General features: G+C 52.0%; 1 protein-coding gene across 2 annotated transcripts in view; it reads left to right on the top strand.

Annotated features, from left to right (window-relative positions):
- Positions 1-12853, top strand: part of NOS1 (nitric oxide synthase 1) — an 84019-nt gene extending 71166 nt beyond the window's left edge. For both annotated transcript variants that reach the window (XM_065646766.1, XM_065646767.1), the window contains exons 24-29: positions 284-371; positions 653-774; positions 1265-1413; positions 2648-2842; positions 3844-3962; positions 5197-12853. In XM_065646766.1, coding sequence (XP_065502838.1) covers positions 284-371; positions 653-774; positions 1265-1413; positions 2648-2842; positions 3844-3962; positions 5197-5212 — 689 coding nt within the window. In that variant the 3' untranslated portion in view covers positions 5213-12853. The remainder of the gene's footprint in view (positions 1-283; positions 372-652; positions 775-1264; positions 1414-2647; positions 2843-3843; positions 3963-5196) is intronic.
- Positions 12854-13893: the final 1040 nt, after the last annotated feature.

Raw genomic sequence — 13893 nt, 5'->3', positions numbered from 1 at the left:
CGTGATGCTGCTTCTGCCAAAAAGGACCAAATTGAAGCTGGATGTGTCCTAAGGATTGCAAAGGTCCAGCTCTCCCAGGGCTGGGTCCTGGGGGAACTTGGATAGCTCCACAGAGGGTTCTAAGTGCCCAACTTCCACTAAGTTCATGGGGGATGGACACAGAGATACTGAAGTATTCAGTGTGGCTTTCATGTGGAAAGTAGCAGGGAGGGTTTCAGAAAAGAAAGTAACTGGAGTAGTTGGCTGGTGTGTCAAGCACAGATCTCCTTCTCTCCCCTCCTAGATGGAGAAGGACCAATCCACCATGGGGTCTGCTCCTCTTGGCTCAATCGGATACAGACCGATGAAGTGGTGCCCTGTTTTGTAAGAGGGTAAGTGGTCCACATAAGGGTGAAAAAGATGGGGTGAGCCCCCTTGCAGGATGAGCTCTTTGCCCTCAACTCTTCTTTGCAAAGCACGAAGGGAGTGGAGAAAACAGAGCTAGATTTGTGAGCAAATGGGTCCCTCTTGGATGCAGTTCTTCTGTGCTAAAATATATTTTTCTGGGCTTTCACCTTGTTTTCTACCTCTCCTTCTCTGGGTGGTGTCCCAATTTGCTGTGGGCTGGGGGATCATCTTTCTTGGGTTTAACTGGCACCTTCCATGTGTGCAGCGCGCCCGGATTCCACCTGCCCCAGGACCCGCAGGTTCCCTGCATCCTCATCGGCCCCGGCACCGGCATCGCCCCCTTCCGCAGCTTCTGGCAGCAGCGGCTTTTTGAAATCCAGCAAAAAGGTGGGTCGATGCTTCTTCCTCCTCTTCCTCAGCTCAGCCTGGGCTGGTGGTGTGGAGAAGGGGGTTCCAGTCTGCCCTGGGAGGCAAAGGGCTCCTCAAAGCAGGACTGGAGGTCAGCCCAAACCCCCAAAAGAAATGCTGTGAAAATCCTCCTGTAAAACTTTGCAAGTTTTTATGGCCAGAAATATAATGCTGATATTGTTTTTATGTAAATACAGATTTTTCTGGTCATTTAGACCATGTAGGAAAAAAAAATAAAGTCTAATTTCTCCCCAAAACCTGGCACAGCGCCCCTGCCATGTGATCCCAGACTCAGCCAGTGCATTCTCTCTTCCTTGCTGGTTTTTCCTCCCTCCCAGTTTGGCCAGGGAAAGCTCCCGGCAGCCTGACACTGGTTGCTGGGGCCGCTGCCGGCTCTGGAGGGCAGTGGCTTGCAGAAATCAGGTATCGGTGCTCCCTGGGCTAACTGCTTCCCCCATCTCTGCCCCAGGTCTGAAGCCTTGTCCTATGGTCCTGGTATTCGGCTGCCGACAGTCCAGGATCGACCATATTTACAAAGAGGAGACGCTCTTTGCCAAAACCCAAGGTGTCTTCAGAGAGCTGTACACAGCCTATTCCCGGGAACCGGACAAACCAAAGGTGTGTGATGGGCACCGCTCCGGTCCTGATGTGTGGCCCTGGGTGGCCATGGCCAGTACGGTGTGGAGATGCTGGTTCCTTGGCGAAGCCACAGCGGTTTATGCCCTGGAGTGCTCTGGTTGCATAAATGTACAGGATCGTGCCCTTCCCAGTGCGCCCCAGTTCCCAGGGCCCATCCCCATCCCTGCTCCAGCCTGAACATGTCCCCACATCGCTCACACTTTGATGGGAGGGCTGCAGCTGTCCTCACCAGGCACAACATCCCGAGCAGGTGGGCAAGGAGGGGTGTAACCAGTGGGGTGGCCCAGAGCCAGCACAAACATCTGCTCCAAATTCCCACCGCCACCCGAGCAGGCGTGGCAATGAGATATATGTTCAGCCTGGAGAAGAGAAGGCTCTGGGGAGACCTTATTGTGGCCTTTCCGTACCTAAAAGGGGCTGATAAGAAAGATGGGGACAGACTTTTTAGCAGGGCCTGTTGCGACAGGACAAGGGGTGATGGTTTTAAACTAAAAGAAGGAGATTCAGGCTGGGCACAAGAAAGGAATTTTTGATACTGAGGGTGGTGAGAGCCTGGTCCAGGTTGGCCAGAGAGGTGGTGGATGAACCATCCCTGGAGACATCCCAGGCCAGGCTGGACGGGGCTCTGAGCAACCTGAGCTGGTGCAGATGTCCCTGCTCGTGGCAGGGGGGGCACTGGGGGAGCCGGGAAGGTCCCTCCAACCCAAACCATTCTGCGATTCTATATATAGTAAAGGTATGAAGATGCAAGAGCAAAATGACACTTTGCTGCTTTCTTCATCTCTTTTCTCTCCTTGTGGGTGCTGCGGGGTGCAGGCATGCTTCCCCAAAGAGGTGGCTGCATTGCATGGCTGCCTTGAAGGCAGCTGGTGCACACAAAGCTGGCCAGAGCATGCAGGTGGACGGGGCTGAGAAACTGCAGGACCCGAGGGAATGGCAGGAAGATGTGCCAGGAGAGGTTTAGGTTGGACATGAGGAAAAGGTTCTTCAGCCAGAGAGTGCTGGACACTGGAACAGGCTCCCCAGGGAGGTGTCACGGCCCCAAGCCTGACAGTGTTCAAGAAGAGACTGGACACATGGTGGGAATTTTGCAGTTCTCATATGCAGGGACAGGAGTTGGATTCTATGATCCTTGCGGGTCCCTTCCAGCTCAGGACATTCTATGATTCTATGAGCTGTAGTTAATCTCCGCTCCTACCTCCTCCTCCCTCAGAAATACGTGCAGGACGTGTTACAGGAGCAGCTGGCCCAAACCGTGTTCAAAGCACTTAAGGAGCAAGGAGGACACATCTACGTCTGCGGGGATGTCACCATGGCGGGGGACGTCCTGAAGACCATTCAGCGCATCGTGAGGCAGCAGGGCCAGCTGTCGGTGGAGGAGGCAGGAGCTTTCATCAGCAAGCTGAGGGTGAGTCGCGTCTGCACCGCCAGACACCGGGCGAGCTCCTGCCACGGGCGCTGCACCTGGTGCCTTCTCCTGCGGAACGGGCAGCACCGAGGAGACGGGTGCTGGGGGGGGTCTGCAGATCCCTCGCACGCTGCCTGCACCCGGGGACGGTTGGCAGCGTGATCTTCTGAAGGTTTGGGTGTGCAGTGGACGTCACTGGCTGTGCAGGAGCTCTGCTCCAGGCTGCACCCCCCCCAGCCTGCGCTGGGCACCCACAATGAGCCTGCTGCTGTGCTGAGCGCTGCTACAAGCTCTTTTTTGGGCACCCTCAGTAGCCCAGGCAGGGCTTGTTCACCTGGTTAAGTCCCCGCTGTCCCTCCATCATCGCAGCAAGCTAACAGGGCAGTGTGTGTGTCCCTCCCAAAACCTCCTGTCTGTCTGGTTGAACGCTGCCCCTGGGCAAGCAGTTGCTGCCAACGTTGCAGCTGAAGCAGAAGTGAGCTCAGGTTGGGACACAGGCCTGAGGACAGATGCTCAAACTGCTCTGCTTCTGCCCAGGAGGACCACTCAGCCCGATTCCTACAGGACTACCCTTCTGAACCATGTCCCTACACTCCACCCAGGAGCCAGGGGGGCCCAGAACCACATTTTTAGTTGGTTTGCAAACAAATTTCTCATATGTGGGCTGACCTCAAGCCCCTTGTCCCACTGACAGCCAGGCAGTCCTTGGGTTGCCAGCAGTTGAGGTCTAATGCACCCAGCAGCTCTGCCACCACCCCACAGTGTGACTTTGGGAAGGTCATGTCACCTCCCTGCTTGTCCCTGCCCCTCTTGTCCCACCAGCTCTTGTGACAGACCCCAGGACACTTGATGTGTGTTTGGTACCTACTCACAACACGACAGCTTTCTGGTGCTGCAGCAGCGCCAACTGTTTGTAAATATTCTTTTTTTTGGTAAATGTTCTTCTTTTTTCCCTGTAAATATTCTTTTTCCCACTGTCCCTCTCCCATCCTCTGTTTCAGGATGACAGCCGGTACCACGAGGATATTTTTGGAGTCACCCTGCGTACATACGAAGTGACTAACCGCCTTAGATCTGAGTCTATTGCATTCATCGAGGAGAGCAAAAAAGATACGGACGAGTGAGTTGACGTGTTTATTTTAACCCCTGCGATGATGTCCCAAGCATGTGGGCTGTGGGATGTGGAAGGGAGCTTTAACTTTTGCACACATGTGGTCCTTCTTATAGCAGAGGCTGAGACAAGATATTTGATTTTTGCACTGGAAGCCGTGGCTGCAGCCGGGCAGTCTCTGTGAAATAGCTGTCACCTCACCAGGACAAATCCCCCCCGGCATTCCTGGGTTATTGCACCCACTGTACCAATGTGCTCAGCCCTGACAACCCCATCCCAATGGGGATGCAAAGCAAAAGTCCTGCCTGCCATCTGTCTCTGCTCCCCGGCCGGGCGCCAGCGGATCACGGGTACAAGGTTTGCAGGGTCCATGGCGGGGGGGACTCTCCCCAGCTCCAGTGCTGGCTGGGGGGGCCTGGCTGGTTCCAGGGGTGCAGCAGCAGGTACCCACAGTTGGAGAGGTCTCCAGGCTGCTGCATGCCTGATTAGGAAAGATCTAGAGACTTTTCTTTCCACTGGTGTAAAAACAACCAAAAGAAGTAAAAGAACCTTGACATTTGCTATGTTTGTTTCTGCTCCACCGTGTCCTGCCATTTGCTCAGCTCTGCCTTGGCAGGATTTTTCCTGGCTGAGCAGGATTACTTAGCAGAAGGGATGGGCGGCTGCATGGATCATAAAATCGCAGAATGGTTTGTGTTGAAAGGACCTTCCCAGCTCCCCCAGTGGCCCCCCTGCCATGAGCAGGGACATCTGCACCAGCTCAGGTTGCTCAGAGCCCCGTCCAGCCTGGCCTGGGATGTCTCCAGGGATGGTTCATCCACCACCTCTCTGGCCAACCTGGGCCAGGCTCTCACCACCCTCAGGGGCAACAATTTCTTCCTCACGTCTGGCCTGAATCTCCCTCGCTCCCAGTCCTGCCCCTCGGCAGCTGGGCTTGCAGCACCTTCCCCGCACTCCTGGCTGTGCCAGGCAGTGCCCTGCTGACCCAGAGCAGGTTTCCCAACCTCCCTGAGGTCTGGTAGGAGTTTTCCTCCAACACAACCCATACTCTGAGGTCCACACTGTACACAGAGTGCCTCAGTTTCCCATCTCTAGGTTGGAAAAAGGGTCACCTACCTGCTCATCTCTCCCACCTGCAAAGGGCTCTGTAAATTCCCATCCACAACATGGTCCCTTGGGAAGTCCTTAGACCTAGGTGCTCCTCACCGCTCTAAGCCCAGCCTTTCTCCCCTTTCCTTTGCAGGGTTTTCTGCTCCTAACTGGACCCTTCGCCCCAAGGGGATGCCAAACCAGTCCCAGCACCTGCTGCCCCCTCCAGCCGGAGGGCACTGGGTTTTGTATTTCACGGACACGGTGGATCCTTTTCCGTGGGGAACTGCCCATGGAAAGCTCTCTGTCTCTTGTCCTGTTGTTGTGTCCTGATGATGATGATGATGATTTTTATTTCCTCTTCTTCCTCTTTCTCTTGCTCTTGTCCTGTGGCCGTTTCTTTTCACTCTGTTTCCCTGGTTTTCCCCGGATTTCCCCACTAAAGTACGATGGCTTTATAATCTGCAGTGGCTCTTAACAGAACTTCACATTTCTCCTTCTTCTCATGAGGGCATTTTGCATCTGCATGAAATCACCACCTTCGTGATCATCCACGGTTTTGGCGTTTTGGGGGAGAGCAGATGTGGCAGGGGCTGGGCAATGGCAAGGTCTTTGTTGCTTGACCAGAGCTGGGGGTTGTTTGCCCCAGGCTCCCCTTTTCCCCAGGTCAGGGCTTGGCTGAATCTTTGCATTTTCTTGGCTTTCCTTTGGACTTGTACAGACCTGGACGCACACCCAAGGGTGGGGGCAGATGATGTGCAATGCCCTCATGCCTATGAACTCTGTTTGTCCCCAAAGCGTGGGTATCAATGTGTCTGTTTTGATCTGAAGGGTTGGATGTCTCTGATTCACACATCGTGATTTCTCCTAAATGGACTCTGTGTTGTGTTTGCCTCCATCTCTGCTCCCTGTTCCCCATGAACCCCTCCTTTTGCTCAGTCCCCACTTTTGCTGGCATGAAAGTCCTCCCGCTGAGGAGCCAAGGACCGAACACACAGGCTGATGTGTATCTTAGGGAAAAAACTCACGGCAATGAGTGCTGCTTGGCCAGGATGTCCTCCAGAAGGCTTTCCAGGAGATCTGTGATCTGCAGCCATGATGCTGGTGGGAGACATTCAGGAACCGGCTGCATCCCAGCGCTTTGCATGCTGCGAATGTGTGAACCCTCTCCCAGGTGAGACTGGAAAGCCACAAGGATGCGAGAAAAGCAGCTCCAACCTCCTGGTAACAAAGCCTATTTGGAAGGCCTAATTCTGACCAAACCCAACCCCCATTATCCTGAGTGCAGAAGCCCTCAGGCAGCACTTGGAGGGTTAAGGAGGCTCCTGATGAGGTTGTGCCGACCAAGGACTTTTGAAATCCCAAAGACCATCAGCTCCACTTAGCACAGTCTCACGAGCAGTTCTGGGACAGTAGACCCAGCCACTTCCACACCTTTGGGAGCAGCAAGTGCCAGCACTGAGCGACCTGCCTGCCAAAAGAAATACATGTGGCATCTCAGTGGCAAGCGCGTCCCCTCTGCAGGCTCTGCGCCACCTGCCAGCGGCACGAGCTGTCTCTGCCAGGACATCTCGTTTGAGAAGGGAGGTGAGATCGGCTGCAAAGATGCTGTGTGATTCTGGGCTCTGACATGCTCACACCTCAGCCCCGAAAGCAATCTGTGGACACGATCACAGAAAGGTCCCAGTGTCTTTAACAGAGAAAAGATGTCTGCGAGGTAAAGCATGTCTGACCTTGTGTGTCCTTCCTCCTCCTCCTCCTCCCTTCCTCACCCTGAAGAAGGTTCATCCGCCCTCACTGCCAGAACGAGGACAGCAGGTCATGGCTGTGTCTTGCTGGAGGCAGGGAGATGGTGTTAATGTTTTAAGCTGCTAAATGCTGATCCTTTCCTCCTGCCCCTCTCTGCTCTGCTGCACCATGTGCTGATGCTTCTATGGAGCAAAGCACCTGCACCGGTGACAGCAGAGGGTTTGTCCAGGAGCTGCAATGGTAGGCTTTGCTTTCAGAGGGCTGAAATTAACTTCCCTAAGCCAAAGTCAGAACAAAAATCGCTGCCGGAGGTTTGCTGCCCTCCCAGCCCGTGGTACAAGCTGTGCTGGCTCCCCTGGCCCAAGGCTGTGCAGTTGTCCCCACCCTCAGCCAGCACTTCCTGCCCTTTCCTGTGGCTTGGCCACATCTCCATGTGCTGTGACCATCTTCTGCATCTTTGACTCCCTGAATGCTTGAAGCAGCTCCAGCCTGAAATCCAGGAGCAAAGGCATCCGGGCACCGGGAGAATTCAAGATCCAGGTCTCAGTTTTGTTGGTCGCAGCAGAGCATCGGTGCACAATGCGAATGACTGCTGCCACGATGCGGCCAGAGCCGAGTTCGCTGGGCTGGCGGGGTGGCCGGAGCCAGGTGCAAGGCTGGGTTTGTGTCACCGCCTGGGGACTTTGTGGCCTGGAAGTGAAAGCAGGACAGGACAGGAAAAAGGGCAGCCCCTGCTTCACCTCTGTCGGTTGTGCTCAAACCCCAGGGCAGGCAGAACCGGGGTCCATGGGAGAACCGGGTCCCTTTGCTGCTGGGATGTGTGAGTTTGGGCAGAGGTCCTGCTCCCTGGCGCTAGGGCTGTGCACAGACAACAAGCCTGGCCCAAACCCCCAGTCCTACAGCTGCAGAAGTAGAGCTAAAGAACAAATTCAAACTCATCTCCTCTTTTTGGGAAATTTTATTCTGACTTTGGACTTTGCGCTCGGGTCCTCCTTTTAGTAGAAGGAGTGATGCAAACTGAAGAGGAGGTAGTGCCCAAAGAAATGCCCTTGTCTTTGTCCTCTTCCCAGCTCATCCCGTATTGCTGGCAATTCATTTTCTCCTGTGCTGCCTTCTGCCCGTATCACTATAAATTGTCCCAGCTGGAAGTCATACTGCTGCTGCAGTCTGTGTCTGGGGTGAATTGGCTTTGCTTTTCCTGCACCTCAAATATTGCCACCTGCATCTACCCCATCCACCTCGGCCACCAGTGAAAGTAGCGGGAAGCGCAGCAGAGCAGGGACCAGGGTGTGTGCGTCAGTGTCATTGGGATCTCCAAAAGGATCTGTGCAGGGCAGACAGGCAAGACCATCTCAATGGGCTTCGTGTAGGTGAGTTCTTCAGAGCTCTTGGGAAGGGAAATGCTGTTTTAAGGCCAGCCTGCCTGCCTGGCCCTGGAGAAGAAACCCCCTCCCTGCCGGGAAGGTCCATGAAGTCAATATGTCCTCCAGGGCTCCGAGCTGCCTCTCTGCTCCCTCTGCCTGAGTGGGACCGTTTGCTCCTCACAAGCTGCACCGCTGGGAATTTTGATTCATTGTTTTTGGTTGAGTCAGTCTCAGACGTCTTAACTTCATCCGCCTTACCTGCAGGGGCTTCGCGCTCCCCTCGAGCTTCATTTTCTCCCACAGCGAAGGGGGAAATAAACTTGTGGATCTGCTTTATCATCCCACAAATGCGGCTCTTCCACCAGTTGTCTCGACTCTGCTCATCTTGGTGTGACATTTCTGACACGTGGGTGTAGGCACAATATCTCCGGCATGCGTAAACAGCAGAGAGCGAGGTGAGGTCTGCCGCAGACGGGTGCCACGAGCTGCTCGGGGGTGTCATGCATGCAGGGGTTGTGTCTGGGGCACTTGGTTCACAAACCTGTCACCTCTGGGTGGCCGCTGCCTGTCTGGGCTTCGGCACAGCCCCACGTGGCTCCCGTGGTGAGGGGACACTGGGCCTGATGGACACCCGGCCTGATCCGATGTCCCGATGGAGGATGTCTGTCACTGCTGCTTTTGCAGCAGCTCAGCTCCTTTTAGCTCCCCAGGGATTAAACTTAAAGAGGCTCTTCTCTAAACAGATTTGATTTTTCAAGGCACAGTGAAGTGAGGGGTTTTTTCTCAAAGATTCTAATTTGTAGGTTTTTCCATGTTCAGAGGAAGTTATATATGAATTTGAAAACTCGTGGGAAATGGTTCTCTGTTTTCACAACCTGCTGTGTCCACTAACAGGGAAAAACAAGTTGTTCATACAGTGCAAGGGTATCTACTGCCTGTGTTGTTGATGACTTCAAAGGTTTCATTTCCCTAGAAGGACTGCCCGGGAGTTTGTTGTTCTTCTATTTATGACAGACAGCGGGAAAATAATGAGACTTCTGTTACCAGGAGTAGACTCACAAAGATGACAGCTCCACGATCGATGCTGGGTAGGCCTGAGCTCATTGCACTAGAGGAACTGAGTCAGCCGCATCCATACTGGCCAGAGAAATGGGGTTTGGGGTTGGGCTGTCCTCGGTCCCTGTCCCCTGTCCTGTGCCTACACGTGCCCAGGGACAAGCAGGGGACTCTATTCACACCCAGAGCAGTGTGAGCCAATGTCTCCATGCACGACTGGCAAATTTGCGGTTGTGTCCTGTGCGAATGCGATTGTACCTACACAGAAGAGGAGATGGGAAGAGACAGGAGCTGCATGAACCTGTGTCTAGTTTAAATGGGATTGCTCATTAGTTCCTTTACTCTCTATACGTGACACCTCTCACCCTGTCCTGGGCTGTAAGCCAGTTTCCCTCCACTGCTTCCCTCCGGAGATCCCCCTGGAGATCCCTCCTTTCTCCTTCTCAGCCCTGTTTGCCCAGCCAAAAGATGCAGGAAGCTGCTCAGCAAGGGTGAGTCGTGGGGACAGCAATGGACTTACAGTGCCTTGTGCTGGGAAGAATTGTGCACCAGGGGTGCCCTCCCGATCCTGCTCTCTGCAGAGACGCTCCTTGCACACAGAGCCTGGGTGCTGAGGGGAGCAGTCGACATCATTTTATAAATTAAATTCTTGCTGGGCAAATTCCCCCTGAGAGCAAACTTACAGCCCTGCTCGCTAATTAGTCTCCCACTGATGAGGTTCTATAGGGGAACGGAGGCAGGGCAGGGATAGAGTGGGGTTGCAAACTGGACACAACCTTCTGCAAGCACCATGGGTCTGTGAACACCCACCACATACTGGAAACCACATTTTTATCAAGCTGTTTGGGGGGAGAGGGCATGTTTTTGCTGAAGCCTCACGGACTTGCACCAAGCCCAAGCCGAAGCTGCTGCCTCCCAATTTCACAACCACTGAAGCCATTAGTCTTCTGATTTATACCTGTGGGGAAGCTGTAGAGAGTTCCCAGCGTTTTTTGGAAGGAGAATTTTATGCTTAAAACTAAATTTTGTTCCTGCTTTCACTGGGGACCAATTCTCAGCTTCAGAATTGCCCTGATTACTTTGCAATTGCTTTGATAGTTCCAGAGGGGAGCGCAATCCCTTTACAGAACAGATGGAGACAGGAACATTCAACTTTGCCGTAATTCTGTCTTTGTTATAACAATTTCTTCTGCTGTAAGAGGAAGAGCAAAATTCGGCCAGTGCTAAACACTCTTGAAAACTGTATTGCCAAACTTGGACTAAATTAATCTAGAATCTGAGTTCTCCCAGATACAAAACACCTTCTGCACCCACCGGCTTCAGTGGTGCTGGGGATTTCAGCAGCTTGTGGGTTCAAACTTTCACAGCAGCGGCAGCAGTTTTGTGACAGCAGTGTTTTTGCATGTGTCAATCTGCACTTGCACTTGCCTGCAATGCATGACTCTTAGCAATTCATTCGAAATCTACCCTCGACAGGGAGACCTGAGCTCGAGCTTCTTCCATACGGCTGTGTGTATTTAATAGGAAATCAGGGGAGCTGGAGAAAGCTGATGAGATTGCTGCTTTAAAGCACTTGGTTCCAGAAGTAAAATAGACCTTACCAGATGTTGTAATTGGCTTGATTTTAGCACGGGTAGAAGGGTAACTCATGAAATATTGAAGTATTGTAATGCAGATACACCTTTTTCCTGCTGTGCCAGGAATGAAGTAGACTAGAAACTCTTGGCCTCCACCCCTATAGATGTTTGGCTGTGATGGAAGTTTGAGCCATCAAAATCACAGGAGACAAAAAATAAAGAAAAAACAGATTGTGAGTTCATAGCTGAGCAGTTGCAGCTTGTTTGGCAGCGAGAACGCCTCACCGTGAGGGCTGCTGCTTTCCTGCCTTATTCATGTACCTACCTGGCCAGATTTCAGGGAGGGAAGAAGGAGAAAGCACTTCAAAAGCAAGAAAATGCCAAGACACCAGTGGCTTCTCTTGTACCCATGGGTCGAAGCTTGAGGAGCTGTTGTGGGGCTGTGCAGAAGCTGGGGTGTGGTGCTGGGCTGCGGTGAGAGTCCTGCATGGCCTGACCGCAGCGTCTGCACACAGGTCTGCGAGGCTTCCTCAGAAATCTGGTAGAGAATAACACCGAGAAAAGTATTTTTCTTCCAGGGGCATTCTTGATACTTTAAAAGTTTAAAGATTAAATACTAAAAAACTCCGTCTAAAAGAGCAACCAATTTGGGGCTTCTTTTTGTTCCTTTGTTTTCAGACATTGGGAAAGCAAACAAAAAGTATATAAAATTGTTTTGGATTAAATCAAATATTTTGTTCCTAAAATAATTGCTAATGGAGATTTTAAATTTTTCCAAGGGCAAGAAAACTGCCTTAATATATACTCAATTCCAACAAGAGGCATTAGCACTACTTGCTTCTGAATCTGCTTTTTAATTTTTCTCTCTGTGTGATCATGGCATGGAATCATGTCTTAACAAAATGTACTTAACTTAACAGGATTTGCAGAAGCAGAAGATGGTGTTTCAGAATCTCCCCATACCCAGCATTGAAGTGATGGCTTTGAAGCCAATGAAATTCAATGTAAAATTCCTGCTTTGCTCGAATTCTATGAAATAGGCCAATGTCCACAATTCCCAAGGTTAAATGTGCTCTGCTGCCTTGAGATGCCTTCAAAAAACCCTGGGATCTGCACGCTGAAAAGAACTTGAGAATGAGTTCCTTGGTCTGCAGCACCATCCCCAGCTCTTGCAGAGTACACACAATTCCCCAGGCAGGAATACGATGACTTTCAGCCAGGACTCATTGCTTTTGCGATTGCATGTACTTAGAAACATGAGTTCTGCCAGCCGCCCAGGGAATCTGATATTCAGTGCCAATTAATTTTTGTAACAAAGATTCATTCCCTCGGTTCCCTTAGGCACTTTTGAAAAGCATAAGCCTCAAAGGTTGGTTTGGCTTTTATTTATTTTTTTTTTCTGGTGGCCTATTTCATGCAGAGCAGTCGTGCCCAGATGAGAAAGGGGACCGGTCTGTGAAGGGCTGCAGTTTTGGGGCAGGCGAGTCCCAAACCTTCCATCACAGAGGTTTTTCTCTCTTCAGCTGTGGGTAAATTCTGCTCTGCCCGATGGGGCTCCAGCCTCTCGCTGTTCTCTGGTCCTTCCTCCCTCCCTCCCTCTGCACCTCCTCATGTCACTGTGCCTTCATTGGGTTTATAAAATGATGCCGTGAGTTAAAACTGGCACCTTGTCTTTACTCTCACTTTGCATCCCATAAGACAGGTATGTGTTGGGGGGGGGGCGGGGGGAGTAGCTTATTTTGTAGCTTTCCATGTGATCCTAAGGTGGGTTTTTTCTGAGTAAAGGGGTGGGGACAGTGGGAGCAGGGATGAGCCGGTGTTGTGTTTGATCATACCAGTGCTTTAAGCGGTCAGAAACATGGTTTTCCCCTACCTCTGAGCTCTCAATGCTGCTAAAATCTTTGCCATTCGTACAATGTACTCCAGCCCCCTCTCTCGGACTGACTCTGGCTCTGTTTGCAAGATATCCACGTTGTTCTGAAGCATGCACCTCTTTCTATATAGTTCCGATCTTCTGATTTTATGGAATACTTATGCCTGTTTGCATTACAGTCAAAATAAAAAAGTGAACAAAAATCTGGTGGACCTCATTCTTTTCTCTCTGGGGTTTTAGTGCCGAAAGGCCTCTCTGGATATCTTGGCTTTGCTCTGGTTCGCTACCTGTAACACCAGAGCACTATACATAGGATGATGGCATCAATCAGCAATATCTATTTATCTGCAAGACAGAAACACTTTCTTGTAAGGTTGCTTAAGTCACAGCATTATATGTTTCACATCATTTATACCATGTCCACTGGGAAAATGCCACCCAAGCAGCCCAGCTGGCAAAAATAATAGCTGCACATGGAGAGGCGAAAGAGCCGCAAGTATGGACGTGGCTTTTTGCACGGGAAGGCAGCGTGCTGTGGTAATGGGGTGCTAATCTGCCTTTATTTAAAGAGTTCATTTCTTAGTACTCCCTCAAGAGCAGCAGGACAGATTACCAGGGATGTGAGCAGGGCAGAAAGACCCCAATTTTTCTGCAAGGAGCGGGCGGGAGGATGGAAGGCATTGGTGTGCGGGAGCAAAGGGCTGCTCCCCTGGCTGGCGTGAGGGGAACGTGGCTGCTGTGTCACCTGGTGCACAGCGGTGGTTTGACCGCAGACATCGCTGCAGTTACACCTCAGACATCACCACAGAGTTGTCTCGGAGACCACGGTGGTGCTGCCTCAGACACTGCAGCAGTGTCACCTTGGTCACTGCCGTGGTGTTACCTGAGGCATGGCAGTGGTGTCACCTCAGACATGGCAGCAGTGTCACCTCAGACACGGCACCGGTGTCACCTCAGACATGGCAGCGGTGTCACCTCAGACATGGCAACAGTGTCACCTCAGACACGGCACCGGTGTCACCTCAGACATGGCAGCGGTGTCACCTCAGACATAACCATGTTGTTATCTCAGACATGGCAGTGGTGTCACCTCAGACATGGCAGCAGTGTCACCTCAGACATAACCATGTTGTTACCTCAGACCTGGCAGTGGTGTCACCTCAGACATGGCAGTGGTGTTACCTCAGACATGGCAGCGGTGTCACCTCAGACACAGCAGCAGTGTCACCTTG

Source organism: Caloenas nicobarica, chromosome 16 (assembly GCF_036013445.1).
Source record: "Caloenas nicobarica isolate bCalNic1 chromosome 16, bCalNic1.hap1, whole genome shotgun sequence".
Taxonomy (NCBI): domain Eukaryota; kingdom Metazoa; phylum Chordata; class Aves; order Columbiformes; family Columbidae; genus Caloenas; species Caloenas nicobarica.
The sequence above is the reverse complement of the archived record's forward strand: the minus strand, read 5'-3'. Positions and strand labels throughout refer to the sequence as shown.